At 35.8% G+C, this 18,865-nt stretch overlaps 1 protein-coding gene across 5 annotated transcripts in view; it reads left to right on the top strand.

The window, feature by feature from the left end:
- Positions 1 to 18,865, top strand: part of BDP1 (B double prime 1, subunit of RNA polymerase III transcription initiation factor IIIB) — a 98,361-nt gene that overhangs the window by 46,839 nt on the left and 32,657 nt on the right. For all 5 annotated transcript variants that reach the window (XM_019463070.2, XM_019463068.2, XM_019463066.2 and 2 more), the window contains 11 exons: positions 377 to 599; positions 3,296 to 3,474; positions 4,221 to 4,425; positions 5,482 to 5,621; positions 8,512 to 8,710; positions 8,995 to 9,185; positions 10,201 to 10,588; positions 12,248 to 12,370; positions 16,394 to 16,430; positions 17,234 to 17,326; positions 18,431 to 18,656. In XM_019463070.2, the coding sequence (XP_019318615.2) occupies positions 377 to 599; positions 3,296 to 3,474; positions 4,221 to 4,425; positions 5,482 to 5,621; positions 8,512 to 8,710; positions 8,995 to 9,185; positions 10,201 to 10,588; positions 12,248 to 12,370; positions 16,394 to 16,430; positions 17,234 to 17,326; positions 18,431 to 18,656 (2,004 nt within the window). The remainder of the gene's footprint in view (positions 1 to 376; positions 600 to 3,295; positions 3,475 to 4,220; positions 4,426 to 5,481; positions 5,622 to 8,511; positions 8,711 to 8,994; positions 9,186 to 10,200; positions 10,589 to 12,247; positions 12,371 to 16,393; positions 16,431 to 17,233; positions 17,327 to 18,430; positions 18,657 to 18,865) is intronic.

Here is an 18,865-nt window from a genome sequence, read left to right as displayed (position 1 = left end):
ACAAAGGTCTTAAAACGGTTCATCTATAGTGTAATGTTGCAGATTTCAAGCTAGTTTTGGGATGACTGGAGGTGAGTTTTGAGGTAATTGTGATAATCGATTGAGAGAATTACTAACATCAGAATTGTATGTAACAAATATTCCTAAGTCAGTATGGGTGTGGCAACGTGTATTTCCTCTGTGCAAAGGTGATATTCATAGGCTTATACCTAGATTGTACACCTCCTGTTTTTTTGGATCTACCATATTGTTCAATTTTTTTTCCTGTTAAGAATTGGAATTCATGTTTACTGCCAGTTTCTAAAGTTGTCCTAAGACTCTGGTCTCATTTGCCCCTTCATCTCATTCTAAAATTTGATAATCCTTATTCCAAAAGCAAGTCTATTCCTCAAGAACAGAAGCCATTTGAAGTTAAACCAGCACCTTTTGTGAGAAGTCGATTCAAAAGACCAAAACCAAACTTAGCAAGAGCAACTTTAAAGAGAGAGACTACGGAAGCAGGAAAATATGTACCTGGGAAGAAATTGGAAACGGATAAAGCTGAGACTATTGTGTTACAGCAGAGCAGTGAACAGATGAACACTCTCCCTTCTCAACATGTGAGTGCTGTGGAAGGTGGAGGGTTTTTATTTTAGCTGTTACGGTTACTGAACTAAAGCAACTGGGATTAACGTTTCACAAATATTTTCTCCTGTAGTTTCTGTTGCATGTGACATTAGTGTTGCTGTACTTAATGTGCCTCATTATTCCATGGGTTTTTTTGTGAGAATCTTGAATCTTTCATGGTGGACAAGTGTGTCATGGAAAGACATTTAAGGGGGTTGGGATGCCAAGTTCTGACCTGCATTCATTATGTGACCCGAGCCAAATGGTGGCAGCTCATTTCTTCATAGGAAAAATGAGATTGATAGTCATTTTTTGTTTCATTCTGTTGTGAAGGGTGAAATACAAAGTTAAGAGCTTGATAGGAGTTAAAAGTAAGTTAAAAGTAAGTTTAGTTTACTTTGTTAACTTGGTCCATAACAAATTAAGATTGTGTGATATAACATCAGAAACTTTGAAATGAAGTGTTAACACTCATTAGTTGAGTGTTCTAAACATAAAAGTAGTTTTTTGGCCATATAGATGGCAACAGGTATATGAAAAGATCATCAGCATCATTAATCATCAAGAAAATGCAAATCAAAACCACAATGAGGTATCACCTCACACCAGTCAGAATAACTAGTATCAAAAAAGACCAGAAATAACAAGCGGTGGCAAGGATGTGGAGGGAAAGGAATCCTTGTACACTGTTGGTGGGAATGTAAATTGGTGCAGCCATTGTGGAAAACCATATGGAGCTTCCTCAAAAAGTAAAACTAGAATTACCATGTGATTCACTAATTCTAGTATTGTTTATTTACCCAAAGAAAATGAAAGCTCTAATTCCAAAGATAGAGGCACCCCTATGTTTGTCATAGCATTATTTACAATAGACAAGATATGAAAGCAACCAAAGTGTCCTTCAACAGATGAATGGATAAAGAAGATGTGTTATATGTATATATATATAAATCCACAATGGAATTTTGCTTGCCATTTAAAATAACATGGATGGACCTACAAGTCTATTTTGCCAAGTGAAATATGCTGAGAAAACTAAGAGAAAGACAAATACCATATAATTTCACTTATATGTAGGTTCTAGAAAATAAAAAACAGAAACAGTCATAAAGACAGAAAACAAACTGGTGGTTGCCAGAAGAGAAGGGGTAAGGGAGATCGACAAAATAGGAAAAGGGGATTAAGAGGTACAAACTTTCTGAGCTACCTGGCTGGCTCATTCGGTAGACCATGCAACTCTTGAGGTTGTAAGTTTGAGCCCCCGGTGGGTGTAGAGATTACTTAAAATCTTGAAGAGGTACGAACTTTCAGTCATAAGTAACTCAGGGAGATAAAAAGTACAGCATAGGGAATACAGTTAATGTAGTGACTACACCTGTTGGGGTGATTATCAAGCAGTGTATGGAGCTGCTGAATCACTGTGTTGTATGTCTAAGACTAGTAACATTGTACGCCACCTATACTTCAATAATTAATAAAAAACTAGTTAATAAAAAAATGACCGGCGCCTGGGTGGCTCAGTCAGTTAAGCGGCTGACAGCCATGTGCTGGCATCTCAGAGCCTGGAGCCTACTTTGGATTCTGTGTCTCCCTCTCTCTCTGCTCCTCTTCTTCTTATTCTCTCTCTCTCTCTCTCTCTCTCTCTCTCTCTCTCTCTCAAAAATAAACATTGAAAAAAATTAAAAATAAAATGACAAAAAGTGCTTTTTTGAAATAAAATTCGTCTTTTATATTTTCAAAATAGCTTAGTTCTTACTGTGCTTAAAAATTTGTACTTTTGGGGCGCCTGGGTGGCTCAGTCAGTTAAGCGGCCAACTTCGGCTCAAGTGATGATCAAGCGGTCCGTGAGTTTGAGCCCCGCGTCGGGCTCTGTGCTGACAGCTCAGAGCCTGGAGCCTGTTTCAGATTCTGTGTCTCCCTCTCTCTGACCCTCCCCCGTTCATGCTCTGTCTCTCTCTGTCTCAAAAATAAATAGACGTTAAAAAAAAAAAAAAAGTTTAAAAAAATTTGTACTTTTTCTTCCTGATCTTATATTTTTAAAAGGTGTATCTTTTTTTATTGGTTATTTTATCTGATTATAAAAATTTCAGATTGAAAAAATATGTAATCTAAAAAGTGAGAGTCCTTTATAATATTCCATTTCTCCCTCCCAAGTTAATCACATAGCTATTTTGAATGTATCCACGTAGCCTTTTCTGTATAGATACTTTTGTATATAAATAATAAAATGTTGTGGGTATTTTTATTATTTTGCAAAAATGGCACCCTAGCTTGCCTTCTCATTTTTTCACTTAACACAGTATTGTGAACATATTTTTGGATCATTATATAGAAATTTATCTTCTAAATGGCTTTGCACCGTTGCATTATAAACAAATTATAATTTATTTATTCAATACCCTACTGATAGGTTTGTCTTATTTCTAATTTTTTGTTTTGTTGCTTTTCTGGGGGGCTATTAAATTGCTATAGCAAATGTCCTTGTATGTAATTTTCTACATACTTAGTTGAGTATTTTTATAAGATACGTTTCTAGAAGTAGAATTTCTGGGAATTAAAATTTTTGGTAGATACTGTTGTTTTCTCTGCAGAGACTTGACCAATTTATTTTGCTTAGTAGTGTATGAAAGTTCCTATTTCCCTATACTTTAACCATACACTTGATGAATTTTTTTTGTCTGCCTTCTAGGATGTTGCTTCCCTAATGGCAGCAGGAGAAAAAGACAAATCAGGTCACAGGCAGGAGGAGGTTGTGATATTACCATGTATACAGACTGAAAAGGACCTTTCATCTTCAAGTTCTTGTGGTCCTCAAGAGGAGTCTCAGCCTGTGCAAGCCCAGGAAAAGGAATTAGTTGTTTCTATGGGGTAAACAGTGATAGTTCTTTGAAAATCTAAAATATTAAAAAGAAAAAGAAAATCTAAAATAGAATTCCTTCAAATATTTCTCCAGTGTTTTTGAGATGTGTTAATGTATTTTAAAAGTGAATACCAAAAATACTTCGTTTATTTTTATTCATATGGCAGACTGCCTAAAATAGAAAATCACATTGAGTTCTATACCTTTTAATGCTTGACTGCTTATTAGATTCACTATTAGCTGCTTAAGGTTTTATACAAAGCATTGCATTAAAAAACACGTGTGTATAAGATTTATATTAATTATCTTCTTAAAAATTGTGGTAAAAGACATAAAATTTACCAGTTTAATTTTTTTTTTTTAATCGTCTAATGGCATTGAGGACATTCGCATTGTTTTACAATCTTTGTCACATTTCTCTCTAGAACTTTTTCATGTTCGCAAGCTGAAACTCTGTACCCATTAACAAGACCTCCCTAACCTCCCTCTTCCATTCCCTGGCAACTACCATTGTACTTTCTCTCTGTGAGTTTCAGTCTTCTAGGTACCTTATATAAGTTCATTACCTTGTGAAAATTAAAATAATCTTTTTTTTAATAAAAGAAGATTTATGTATCATCAGAAAATAGATTTTTCTCTAATGTTACAAAAAGTTTTATAGTTTATTAGAGGAGATTCAAATTTTGTATTTTTATGGTAGTTTTCATCTTTTTACATTTCAATTCCCTCTCTTTGTCCTGGTCTTCTTTTCTAGGGCTCATAATATAAATAGTTCCCAGCAAGAATCCAAGGAAAGTGTTGTCCCAACCATTCGAACAGTAAGGGGCCGACTTCAAAGACCCAGACCAAACATAAGAAAGACTGGACAGAGGCATATAGAAAAAGGTGAAGCCAAAGGCATAGTTGAGGAAGAAAAAACAGTAGTACAGAAAGATGAAACTAAAAAACTATTGACTGTGGTGAGTTATTGTTATATAATTAAATTGAGCCTTTTAATGCATGTTAAAATGTGAAATGATAGCTCAGACTTGGCTTAGAGTATAGGCATCTGACACTCTAATCAATGAATATGTAACATAACCTAATTCTGTTCCAGATTTCCTATTCTGGAATTTTTTTAAGTGAAAATGGATATATATTTTTTCCTTTTTAATGAACTCATTCATTATGAAATGGGTTCAGTCATTTCATAAATGTTCAGTCAGTATAAAACAACATAATGACTCTCCCAGTCTTACTACACTGAGGTAACTACTGACAACCTTCTGACATATCTTCCTGGGTATAATCTCCATCCATGCATGTGTGTGCACTTATGTAAATTTAAATAATAAAGTCATCGGGGTGCCTGGTTGGCTCAGTTGGTAGAGCATGTGACTCTTAATCAGGGGATGTAAGTTCTAGCCCCACAGTGGGTGTAGAGATTACTTAAAAATAAAATAATTTTTTTAAATTATAAAATCACTGTGTGTTAGTTTTATCACTTAGTTTTTACTTAATATGTTGACTTTTTGCATCAAGAAATATGGAGACACATCATTTTTCACTACTGCATGACATCCTGCTGTTTGAATGAAAATTTAGCCAATCTCTTACTGATGCATCTTGTGATACGAATCTAAGTAGTATAATGCCCTTTTCAACAGATCTTGTGCTTTTTTTTTTTTGTCCTTTTTGTCTACCAAGGGAAAATCTAGATTTAAAGTGATTATAATCCTTTTTTGAACCCCCCTGCACCCCAAAAGACTGTTTTTAAAAAAAAAATTAATCATTTCTGGTGAGGTTGTTCACAGCAGATAACTATTGTAGTTTTTAAAGCATTTTGTAAATGTAATAACTGCAATAAATGAAACTTTCTCTCTGAATTAGGACTTTGGTTTTGGGCAGCAAACATGAACATTGCATACCTAGTTTGACTCTTCATTTTGAAAAACTCAATACCTTTCTTAATGATTGAACAATTTTAGGAAGTATGTTCACTTGTTAAAAAAAATCATCTTGTTTTGTCATTTTAGCCAAATTCTCCAGTTGGAACTGAAATTGAAGTTGTATCTTCCAAAGTTTCTGAAGGTAGACTACATGAAAACCAGAGTCACATGGTTCTTGTAGACCCTCTTCATGTTAACAAAGTAAATGTTTTAGATGAAAAGATGAGGTGAGTTTGCTTTTAATCAGAAAACCATAAAACTTTCTAAAGATGAAGATTGGATAACTTCACATCGAGAACATTTTGTTAAAGGATAAAGTAATAGTTAATTATGAAACAGAATATTTTAAGTATGCTTCTTCAGATAGTATAAGAATTGCATGATTGATACTCTTATAATTTATAATTTCTGCACAAAGCTTGGTGAACCTCATTATTTTTTACTTTAAAATTCAATTTGTTAGTAAACAGAAATTCTTAAGTTCTTTGTATGTTTACAGTTTATATCTTATTGAAATTCATAAATAGGAAGTTCAGTGAAGTGTATATGTTGTATTTAGAACTGTGTTCTAAGCCAAATGGTGAGAATATCTTTTAAAAGAGTTAACGCTAGAAAGGTGAAGATATTTTAGTACCACCACTTTTATTTATTACTTGCAGTCTGCCTTATTATTACCGATACTACTTTTTAAATTTTTTTTTTAATGTTTTTTTTAAATTTATTTTTGAGACAGAGAGCATGAGCAGGGGAGGGGCAGAGAGAGGGAGACACAGAATCGGAAGCAGACTCCAGGCTCTGAGCTGTCAGCACAGAGCCCGACGCGGGGCTCGAACTCATGGACTATGAGATCATGACCTGAGCTGAAGTCACACGCTTAACCAACTGAGCCACCCAGGCACCCCACTGATACTACTTTTTAATTAGTGGTGATCAGAGAATGTTTCATTGCGTGGGTGCTGCTGGAGAGAAGACCAAAAAGAAGTGAAGGAGCAGGTCCAGATGATGTATAGGGGGAGAGAGAACAACAACTTGAAAATACTGCAGGCAAGAGCATGCCTGACTTGTTTGAGGAACAGCAAGGGGGGGAGCAAGTTTGAAATGGGTAAAGAGGGAGAGAGCAGTAGATGTAAGAAAGAGCCCAGCCGAGGGCATTGGCAGATTATATAGGACTGTTGTAAGGAATTTGATTTTTACTCTAAGTGAACCTTTAAACACTAGTGACCTTCAAGATCAGTGTTTCCTAATGCTCTCATTTATAATTGAGTAGGTTGACCTAGAGGATTTAAATGGCTTGTTGAAAGTAACATTGCCAAATTAGTGTTTAAAGTTAAATTTTCAGGATTTATGACTTTCAGACTAGCAAATTGACATAGTTATATAGGCAGACCTTTCTGTATAAAGAAAGAAGCTTTACATGTTTCAAGAGATATTATGTGGAGCCTTTGTGTTTTTTAATGAGAGAAATCAAACCTTTTTTTTTTTATTTTTTATTTTTTTTATAGATCAGGCATTGGCTGTTTTTGTTTTTTTTTTTTTAAATGTTTATTTATTTTTGAGAGAGCCAGAGCATGAGCAGGGCAGGGGCAGAGAGAGAGAGGGAGACACAGAACCCATCTGAAGCAGGCTCCAGGCTCTGAGCTGTCAGCACAGTGCCTGATGTGGGGCTTGAGCTCATGGACCATGAGATCTTATTTGAGCTCAAGTTGGATGCTTAACCAACTGAGTCACCCAGTGCTTCCTCCCCTGCCTTTTTTTTTTTTTGTTAAATTTTTTAACGTTTATTTATTTTTTGAGAGACAGAGTGAAACAGGGGATGGGCAGAGAGAGGGAGACACAGAATCCAAAGCAGGCTCTAGGCTCTAGCTGTCAGCACAGAGCCTGATGTGGGGCTCGAACCCACGAACCGTGAGATCATGACCTGAGCTGAAGTTGGATGCTTAACCGACTAAGCCACCCAGGCGCCCCAGAGAGAAATCAAACTTTTAATTTTCCTTTTTGGAAACCCACACTCCAGCCCACAGCCCCCTGTTTTTGGAAAACCTTTTTCTATTTGTGAAATTTATTCCAGCTGTTTACTTTATCATGAATGGTAATTTCTTTAGGGTATGTAATCTTAACAGTTTTAAAGTTAGGTTATTCCGAAGTCCAGTATTATCTCTTTTGACTTCAGTAGCATTTTATCCTTACTTGCATTTGTAAAATCACACTTGACTGTCAATAGCTTAAGTTAAATACAATGTTTTCCTAAATACGTTAGCCTACATTGGAATGTATTTAGCCACATCATAACCCTGTTAGAATTTCTTGTGAACTTCCTAGGTGTTTGACCAAAGAGCTTAGCAGGGTTGGAACATTTAGAAATGTAATTACTTTCTCTTCTAGATAATTTAGTAGAAGTATTACTCATAATTAGTCTTTAATACAGATCTTTCAGAGAACTCCTGATACTTAATTTTCTTTATGATATCTAGGTTTATGTTAATTTTAAACTTCCCAGTTCAGAATTCAGATCCTTGCTAGTTATTAAAATATTTTCCAGGAAAACCTAGGATAGGTGTTTAGGGATTGTCTTGGGAGCTATTCGTACTCTATTGAATGTTAAAACCTTGTCTTTGTCTGATTTGGCAGATACACATGGGTTATATTGAGATCATATGAATCTGACTCTTAGTAAATCCTTTTCCATTAGCTGATAGGTTTCTGATAGGAGAATGGACTCTGGCTTTCAAGCCTGGTCTTGGGCCAGAAGGACCAAGGATGTAACCATTGTACATTTGTCCATGTTCAAGTACTGGCTTGCTTTTTTTTTTTTTTTTTGTATTTGGTTATTTCTTTGAAAATTACTTAAAGTACCATGACACTACACATCAGAATCAATGAATGAAAGTAAGAAAAGATTGTTATTTTAAAAGTATTTTCCAGATTATACAGAAACTGCAAGTTGTAAAAGCTTTTACGTTCTTTATATCATCATTTGTGCTTGGTTTTAGAGCCAATTTATATATAGTCCTTCGAACATAGAATTGGCTTGTGTTCAAAAGTGTTTGACATAGCAGCTGTTAAATCAACAAGGAATTGTGATTTTGGTTTTTCAACATGATTTGTACTTCGTTCTAGACCTGAACCTAAACGGTATGTTCCTAGTCCAGCACAGTTGACAAGAAGGCAATTCCAAAAGGCTAAGCCAAATTTGGGAAGAGCACATGGTAAGAAGGAGGAACTAGGTATAGAAAAAGACAGAACAGATCAGAGTGAGGCAAGGAAGCCAGAAGATAATTTGCTGCAGCCAGGAGATGATACCCAGCTCCTTCAAAAAGTAAGTTTGAAAAAAATACTTTTTATCATTCGCTCTGTTTTGTCAAGATCGTGACGGAGAGAATTTATAAAAAAAATACAGTTTTGTCTTTTGTACTGTAACCAATTTTATAAAAATTGAGCTACTTTCCAATATTAAAAAATTTAGAAGCTATCCATCGTGTGTGTGTGTGTGTGTGTGTGTGTGTGTGTGTGTGTGTAAGCTTAGAGCTTTAGGTCCAACCCCCAAACCAAATTACGATAGAGATTGTTTGCATGGTAACATTAGCTGTTCTTAAATTTAAGGAAAAGGCTGAGTTTCTGACATCATTGGAGGTTTCAGCAAGAAAAGATTGTATAGATTCCAAAGAGGCTATTTTGGCCAAAAAAGATGCCCATTCAGAAGTTGGACCATCAGGAAGTGTTGGAGAAAAAACTATAGTGGATAATTCTATGTCTTCAGTTGTTGAAGAGCAGTGTGTCAGTAAACTAACAAGGTAAAGTTTTATTTAACGAGTATCTTCAGAATAGGAAATAAAACTAACTTACTCTTTATGGCTGTCCTACCTTAATGGTAGAGTGAAAAAAGATGGCTTGTTAACAGAAGTGTAGATAATTTTTTATTGACAGATCTGTTTCTTAACCACTCAAGTTTTTTTTTAAACTTTTAAAATAAGAGAGAGAGTGCACACACATAAGCAAGGTATAGGGGCAGAAGGATATAGAGAGAATCTTAAGCAGGCTTCACACTCAGCACAGATCCTGATGCGGGCCTCGATCCCATGACCACAGCCAAAATCAAGAGTTGAATGCTCACCTGACTGAGCCACCCAGGTGTCCCTACCTATGATTTTTATTTACTAAAGTTTATCTTTTTTTGATGTTCTTAGGAAGACTTTTCTTTCCTATGTTTAAAATTTCTGAATGTTGAGTATATTAAGACATGAGCAGAAGTCTGATAAAAGAATAGTGTGTATTACTTAAATAATTAAGGTGCTGGTTTGAATGGGGTCACAAACTAAAGTGAAGGGTACTCATGTTCTACACTTTACAGGGAAAGTGGAAAGGAACTTAAGATCTAAAAAACAACATCATTCCATGGGTTTTCTGCCTTCTCTTTTTTCTTTTTACCTAGTCTGTTTACCCAGTACTGTATACCAGTATCACTTTTTGATCCTATATTCTGTTTTATTGGACCATTTTCTTTTTCTCATTTTTTTCTAATAATTTCTAGAAATTATCACTTAAATAGCAAGGAAAAAATGGTCCAGAATTAAAAACTTACCATGAAAAATGTGTAGGTAGATAAACTAAGAACAAACTCTGAATAAGGAACTAGTAGTAATAGTAAATTTCTTTATTTCATGGCATAAGTTTTTGACGTAATGGTTTGTGGGAGTTTTCATTTTAATATCTTGAACTGGGATTTCATTCTAAAATTTGGTTTCCATTAAAATTATCTTTATCCTTGTGCATGTAATGACTTTATTGTTATTTTGATTATACATCCAGCCCTCCACAACTATTGAAAGAATCAAGTTACTCTAAAATTGCTCTGGATCGAAGAACAACGATCTCTTCTGCTTCTGAGAACGAGGTGGATCATGGTGGAAGGAGAATGCATCGAAAGATCAAACCAAATGTCACTAGGGGTCGTGGATCAAAACGAATGCGAAGTAAGACCTCTAGGAAGGAACCTCGTGCTTCCAAGTCCACGCTGGTGACTCTTCGGGCTTCTCAGGAAGAAGATGAAGATGATGCTGAAGATTTTGAGCCTGATTATGAAGAAGACAGTTACCATCTTGCTCCAGAAGAAGTAAACAAAGCTCCAGTGTTTGTTCCCATTGGTCTCAGATCTCCCGAACCTGTTACTGCTCAAATTGAGGAAACGATGGAAGAGGTATTTTGTTTTTTGAATCTTGGAACTTTGTCTGTCTTATTTTGTTCTTTTAGTGTATCATTATTTCTTCTTAGTGATTATTAGGATTTGAACAGTTCATTTGCTAAATAAACCCTGCCGTATGTAATTTGTTTAAGCCCTCGTAGATATTTGAAGGAATCAATAGAAGGAGGCTCCTGTATTACTGAACCTCTATAATCTAGGCCTGCCATGAGGTGGCCAGTGTAATAATGATAGAAATCTGATTTCACTTGAATGTGGAGGCTACTAAATCTACTTTCTGATTAATTTTTCCTTTTCATTTTGGCAGATGTTTTAACTCTCTGGTAGGCTCAGGCTAAGCTCTGGTTGGTAGAGAAGGTAGAAGGGACACCTTTTTTTTCTTTTCTTTTTCTTTTAAATGTGGTAAAGGACCCCTGAGTGGCTTAATTGGTTGGGTGTGAGACTCTTGGTTTTGGCTTATGTCGTGATCTCACAGTCGTGAGATTGAGCCCCACATCAGCCTCTTTGCTAGGCATGGAGCCTGCTTGAGATTCACTTTCTCCCTCCCTTTGCTCCTCCCCGCCTTGTACTTACTCCTGCTCTCTCTCAAAATAAAAAAATAAAATTATGAAAAAATTGTAAAATACACATACCCTAAAATTTATGTTAGCCATTTTAAAGTGTATATAGTTCATTGGCATTAAGTGTATTCATATTGTTGTGCTACACCATCACCACCATCCATCCACAGAGCTTTTTTCGTCTCGCGAAACTAAACCTGTACTCATTAAACAATAATTCCCCATTACCTCCTCTCCTCTCCTTTCATTTATGGCAAGCACCATTCTACTTTTGTCTCTGTGACTTGACTCTAGCTACTTCACATAACTGGAATCATAACAGTATCTGTTTTCATTGTGATTGGCTTATTTCATGTAGTATAAAGTTTTTAGTAGTCATTCAGATTGATATAGTATACATGTATCAGAATGCCTTTTTTTTTTTTAAAGGTTAAAACAGTTTTTTTTCTTTTTTCTTTCTTTTTTTTTTTTTTAATTTTTGAGAGAGCAGAAGCAAGGGAGGGGCAGAGAGAGAGGGAGACAGAGAATCCCAAGCAGGCTCCGCCCTGTCAGCACAGAGCCCGATGTGGGGCTTGAATTCAAAAAGCCATGAGATTATTACTTGAGCTGAAGTCAGATGCTCAACCGACTGAGCCACCCAGGAGCCTCCAGAATGTTCTTTTTTTAAGGCTGAGTGATATTTCATTACATATCTATACCACATATCTTTTATCTTTTCATCTGTCAGTGGACAGTTGGGTTACTTCTACCTTTTGGCTATTGCAAAGAATGCTGCTATTAACATGGGTGTACAAATACGTCTTCTAATCCCTGTTCTCCATTTTTTGGGGGATATACCTAGAAGTGGAATCACTGAATGACATGCTAAATTGTACATCGGATGCTTAACTGACTGAGCTGCTCATGCGCCCCAGACGTCTCAAAAATCTTAAGTGTTTTACTTTTGCCAAGTTGATGTTGTCATTTTAAGAATTGCTGTATTTTTTAATTGTGTATGAACGTGGATTATTTCTTCAATTTAACACACTTTATTTTAGTTGTTTGTTTTGCTGAATATAGTATGCCAAAATGAAATAATGAAATTTCATTTTGATAGCTTGAAATAACTGTGAATGCACCTGATGTAGGATGTATAGCTGTTGTTGAGCATCCAGTCTCCAGCACAGATGTGACTACTCAGCAAATGAAACAAGAAGAAAATTTGAAGGCATTATCTATGGTAAGCATCCATTCTAATATGTTTTGTCTTTAACTCTGTTTACGTTAAAAAAAAAAATAGAAGTTTATTTTGAAAGTTTTAAGTTTATAAGCCATTCTTACTAATTTCTGTCATTCAGGGAGCTATAAGTATGAATAGTAGAAACTGGTAAATAATCCAAAGATTTTATATTTCACTCACAAAACATTGATTTGTGTATGTTTGTGTGAGTCACTCTTAATATCCTCATAAACTTAAGTTAAAGTTCTGTTGCATTAAATCTGTATTCAGTATAAATTATTTAAAATATATTTAGTTCCTTTTTGTTTGATACTCTTCCTTGTTTTTGCAAATCAAGTCTGGGAATTATTTATTACAATTTTTTTTTTACAGTTTATTTATTTTGAGAGAGAGAATGTGCTAGCAGGGGAGGGACAGACAGAGAGGCAGAGAATGAATCCCAAGCAGGCTCCACAATGTTAGTGCAGAGCCCGATGCTGGGCTCAGTCTCACAAACCTTGAGATCATGACCTGAGCTGAAATCAGGAGTCGGACACTTAACCAACTGAGCCACCCAAGTGCCCCCACCTTTTCACATTTTTTAAATTACTGGTCTGTGTGTCTTTTTGTTGAATTGTAAGAAATTTTTAAATAGTAAGGATACAAGTTCCTTATCAGATATACGATTTCCAAATATTTTCTCCTGTTCCGTGAGTCATCTTTTCAATTTTTTTTTAATTAGAGCATGAATAGTGGAGAGGGGCAGAGGGAGAGAGAGAGAATTCCAAGCAGGCTCCATCCTCAGTGTGGAGCACAGTGCAGTGTTCGATCCCACAACCCTAGGATCGTGACCTGAGCCAAAATCCAGGGTCGGATGCTCAACTGACTGAGCCACTCAGATGCCCCTCTTTTCATTTTCTTGATGGTTCCCTTTAAGTGCAAACGTTTTTTTGTTTTTTTTTTTAATTTTTTTTTTTTTTAATGTTTATTTTATTTTTGGGACAGAGAGAGACAGAGCATGAACGGGGGAGGGGCAGAGAGAGGGAGACACAGAATCGGAAGCAGGCTCCAGGCTCTGAGCCATCAGCCCAGAGCCTGACGCGGGGCTCGAACTCACGGACCGTGAGATCGTGACCTGAGCCGAAGTCGGATGCTTAACCGACTGAGCCACCCAGGCGCCCCGCAAACGTTTTTAAATGTGATAAAGTTCGTTTTATGTCTTTTTTCTTTTGTTGCTCAGGCTTTTGTTGTAATATTTAAGATATCTTTGTGAAAGCCAAGATCTTGAAGATTTACTCCACTTTTTCTTCTAATAGGTTTACAGATTTTACTGTAGTTTTACATTTAAGGCTTTAATCCATTTTGAGTTAATTTTTTATATGGTATGCGGTTAGAGTTCTTCATTCTTTGCACATGACAATACAGTTGTCACACTATTTCTTTGAAAAGACCATTCTTGCTTTATTGAATTCTCTTGCATTCTTGTCAAAAATCAATTGGCTGTAGATGTATGGATTTTTTTTCTGGATTCTCGGTTCTATTCCATTTCCTGTCTCTTGTACCAGTGATGCTCGATTGATTACTGTTGCTTTGTGGTAAGTTTTGGAATTAGGAAGTATAAGCCATCCTACTTTATTCTTTTTTTAGGATTGTTTTAGCTATTGTGGGTCTCTTGTAATTCCATATGAATTTTAAAATCATCTTGTTATTTTCTACTCGACATAATCTAAGATTGTGATTGTGATTGCATTGAATCTGGGGATCACTTTGGGGGGGCTAGTCCCATATTAACAGTTTTCTAATTCATGAACATGGATATTTGCCCATTTACTTAGATCTTCTTTGATTTCTTTCAATAGCATTTTGTAGTGTGCAGGGTATAAACTTTGCACTTCCTTTGTTAAATTTATTTTCAAGTATGTTGTATCTGAGGCTCTTGTGAATGGATTGGTCTTCTCAATTTCACTTTCAGGTTTTTCATTGCAAGTGTGTATATAGAAATACAGTTGATTTTTGTATGTTGGTCTTGTATTTTGCAACTTTGCTGAACTAATTAGTTCTAATAGATTTTTAGTGGATTCCTTAGGATTTTCTATTTACAAGATCATGACATGTGAATAGAGATAGTTCTCCTTCTGCCATTCTGTATTAGTTTCTCAGTGCTTCTATAACAAAATGCTATCAACTAGGTGGTTCAAAACTACAGAAAGTTATTTTCTCAGTTTTGGAGGCTAGAATTCCAAAATCACCATCCCCCTTCTGAAGACTCTGAGGGAAAAACTATTCAGGCCTTTCTCCTACCCTCTGACAATTGCCAGAGATCCTTGTCATTGCTTGGCTTTATGGCAGCACATTTCCAACTTCTGCCTCCATTGCCACATCGTGTTCTTTCTGTGTGTGTGTCCTGACTTTTCTTCTAAAGACACCTGTTGTACTGGATAGGGTGAGCCCTAATGCAATATGACTTCATGTTAGCCTGATAACATCTGAAAAAGCCCTGTTTCCAAGTAAAGTTACATTCATGGTACTCAGCTTAGGACTTCAACATATCTTTCTCAGAAACAGAATTTGACTTAACACTTCTCCATCTGGATATTTTTTATTTCTATTGCTTGCCTAGTTTCCCTTGCTAGAACCTCCAATACATATTGAACAAAGAAGTGGCAAGAACGCATACTTTTGTCTCATTCCTGGTCTTAAGGGAAAGCATCCAGTCTTTCACCATCAAGTTTGATGTTAGCTCTGGATTTTTCATAGGGTTTTTTTTTTTTTTTATCAAATTGAAGAAGTTTCAGTCTATCCTTGGTTTGTGTGAGAGGATTCTTAGGAAAGGATGTTGGCAGTTGTCATATGCTTTTTATGCATCTTTGGAGATGATCATGTGATTTTTGCTTTTTTTTTGTACTGATATGTTGTATTACATTCATTATAACAGGATGTCAAATCAAAAATTGCATCCTACTTGGTCATGGCATGCAATTTTATGTCGCTGGATTTGGCTTGCTGGTATTTTATTGAGGATTTTTATGTGCAAATTCATAATAGATAATTCTTCTGTTTTCTACTATGAATCTGACCCCAGATTCTTGGGTCAGAAGCTAAAGTCCTGATCCTCTTAGAAAGAAAATTCTTGTGCTGGGACTTGCAAGGAGAAAGGGGCCTTACTTTTTTGGCTGCAAATGTGTGAGGTGGAGTCTCTGGTTCATTGAGCTGGGAAGAAGGAGCGGGGAGAGAGTCTTAGTTGAGATACCGCAGGCTCTTAGTTTGTTACCTTATTTTCATCAGTTGCTCAAAAAGAGGTTTCTATTGCCTTTATGACCATTTCCAGAGGCTTTAAATGTTTGGTTTTATTAAATTTTACCAGTTTCACTGGGGAGAGGGTCAGCAGAGCCTTATGATGTCATGCTGGACATGATCTTGTAACCTTTTTTTTTTTTTTTAAGTTTATTTATTTTGAAAGGGAAAGAGAAAGTGGGGGAGAGGCAGAGAGAAATGGAGACAGAATCACAAGGAAGCTCCACATGACAGTGTGGAGCCCAACAAGGGGCTTGAACTCACGAAGTGTGAAAACATGACCTGAGCTGAAATCAAGAGTCAGATGCTTAACTGAGCCACTCAGGTGCCCAGATCTTGTAACTTTTTAATTTATTAAAATTCATTTAAGTTTTAAGCCACCTAGTTAAAAAAAATTGGTGATATTCGTCAGACTTTGGTTTCCATTGGATTAAAATCAGTGACAAATATGACTGAAGTTGAAAGATTATGAAAGTGAAGAAGTGAAGTAAGCCTAGTAAATGCACATGGTAGATGGAATATGATTAAAGTTAAAAAGAAAGAGTAAAATAAGTAGCAAGAGACAAAAGAATTTGGCTTTTAAATTATTTCTGATGATGAAATATTCTGAATAATTATAAAGGGAAACCACAGTTTCCTCTACTTTGTAATCAGAAGCATAGAAGAACTGTAAAAGCATAGTGCTTTTTGAGACGTAGAACATATATTTGGGAAAATACATAAGGCATTGCTTATCTTTTCCTCTTCTAGGAAATGACCACAGGTGAACATACCCAAGATGAAACAGGTAACTGTTAATAAGGAAACTGCCAAAACTACCTGGTTAACACTAGCAGGGTGATTTAAAAAAATTTTTTAAATTTTAACTTAATTTTTTTTAGAGGGAGAGAGCATATGAGTGTGCATGTGTAAGTGGGTAAGGGACAGAGAGAGAGAGAGGAAGAGAGAATCTTTTTTTGTTTTGTTTTTTAAATGGTGATTTATTTATTTTGAGAGTGTGAGTGAGGAAGGGGCAGCGAAAGAGGGAGAGAGAGAATTCCAAGCAGACTCCACGCTGTCAGTACAGAGCCTGACATGGGACTCGATCTTATGAACTGTGAGATCATGACCTCAGCCCAAATCAAGAGTTGGAAGCTGCTTAACTGACTGAGCTGTCCAGGCACCCCTAGTATTGCTATTAGTTAGTAAATGAGTCCTTGCTGGGAGTTGAACAAAAAGTTTCCACTGTTGAATGTTTTATCTCCAGGAGAAACTTGGATTCTTGGAATAATTACTTTATGAAGTGAGTTAAGAGTTAAATGTTTAAGAGAGAAGTATTATTTCCTCTGATCTGCACAGGTTTACTTTCTTCGAAGGTAACTTAAGTTATTTAATGGGAGGGAGGCATTTTCAATGAATAAAAGCTAATAATGCATGATTTCTTTTTTTTGTAGTAATAAAATACTACCCTAGTAAGGAATTAGTGGTATGGAAGATACTGAAACTTGTTGCTAGAGGATAAACACCTGAATTAAAAATGTTTTCTAAGCAAGCAATCGTAAATTTCCAGATTCATCCTTCTGTTTTAATGTTGTTATATTTTCTCACAAGGTACCAATGATGGAAGTACTGAAGCTGCTATAACTTTACTTACAATGGGAGATCTAGTGTTGCAGTCAGAGATTGGTACAGAACAGAGTGATGGTAAGAATGAAAGATAAGGCCTACTGAAAAAAACCTTTTAAAATCCAACTTCTAAGAAATTATACCCACAGTTGAGTAATAAGTCAGTACTTTTACATTTGAAGTTGGTATAACTTTGTTGTTTTTCCAGAAATAAGTAATATGTGTGCATTGATGCACCCACCTCAGCCCATTTAGATGTAGTGGCCACCATTTCAAGATAGTACACTTGGTTTATTGAAAAAAGGTTGTCTTTCTGGAATAATCCAATGAGTCCTCCACCTTTCTCATCATAAACATTGGTTAATTGAGATCACTGATCACTTTATACAGGTTTCTTTAGCCAAAGGAGCTCCTGCTTTGGATAGTCTTCACAATTACTTGACAGTGGAATACAGTATCAAGGGACAATAACAGTCAATGACATAATTTAGTTTGGACTGTTTCGTTAGTTTGAACTGAGCCAAAATATATGTCCACCCAGATTTTTAATATTTTAGGCTGGCCTTAATGGAGAAGCTATGGTCTTTACTCTCTAAGCACCTTGTATTTTAAGTACATTAAATGGATAGTTACATTAATTATTTTCCTGTTAATTATTGTGCCTGGACATGAGTGGGTTGCCATTTTTACTATATATTATTCAGGGCCTATAACTATATATTTATCAACGAATTCTCTGGTCTGTGTTTCTTACATGGCTCATTCTCTCTCTCTGTCTTTTTTTTTTTTTTTTTTTTAAAGTAAACTGTACACCCATCGTGGGGCTCAAAATCACGACCCTGAGATCAAGAGTCACATGCTCTACTGACTGAGCCAGCCGGGCACCCCTATATGGCTCCTTTCTCAGTGATAGAGCATTGCTTTGGAGCCTGTCACAAATCTCTAGAACCTAAAATACAGGTTTTTAAAAATTGTAAATGAAGGTGATAATATCTTGAAACTTATTTGAGGCTATGTAGTTACTGAAGGCAAAAAGATTCATTTTTACTTACAATAGCACAAAAAAAATTTTAGTGTGTGAGAATTATTAAGCCTATAGTTGTTTAATGTTGAAGGATTTACTTTCTTTGGATATCTACTTGTATTGGGTCAATTTTAATTTTCTGTTCTTTTCTGTAATAGGAGTATGTGTACTTCTTGATGTTCATTCAAAGGATAAAAGCTGTGTTCCTTTTAGCCCAGATAATGTAAATCACAAAATTGTTCGTGAATGTCAGGACCTTTCTTCACCTGTCAGTAGTACATCTCCTTCACCATTAGAAGAAAACAAGATTGTATTGGAAGAGCAAAGTACTAAAGAAGAAATTGGTTTAGTGGAGGAAGTAAAGGAAAATGCTATATCGACCAGGTTTAATTTGCTTTATTTTTTTTCCTTTTTTTTTCTTTTCTTTTTTTCTTTTTTTTTTTTTTTTTAAGTAGGCTTCATGCCCAGTGTGGAGCCCAGTGCAGGGCTTGAACTCATGTCCCTGAGATCAAGACCTGAGCTGAGATCAAGAGTTGGATACTTAACTGACTGAGCAACCCAGCCCAGATGCCCCTATTTTGCTTTATTAAGCT

This window comes from Panthera pardus, unplaced genomic scaffold (assembly GCF_024362965.1).
Source record: "Panthera pardus isolate Hobbes unplaced genomic scaffold, ASM2436296v1 HiC_scaffold_2, whole genome shotgun sequence".
Lineage (NCBI taxonomy): Eukaryota > Metazoa > Chordata > Mammalia > Carnivora > Felidae > Panthera > Panthera pardus.
This window is presented reverse-complemented; position numbering and strand designations above follow the sequence as displayed.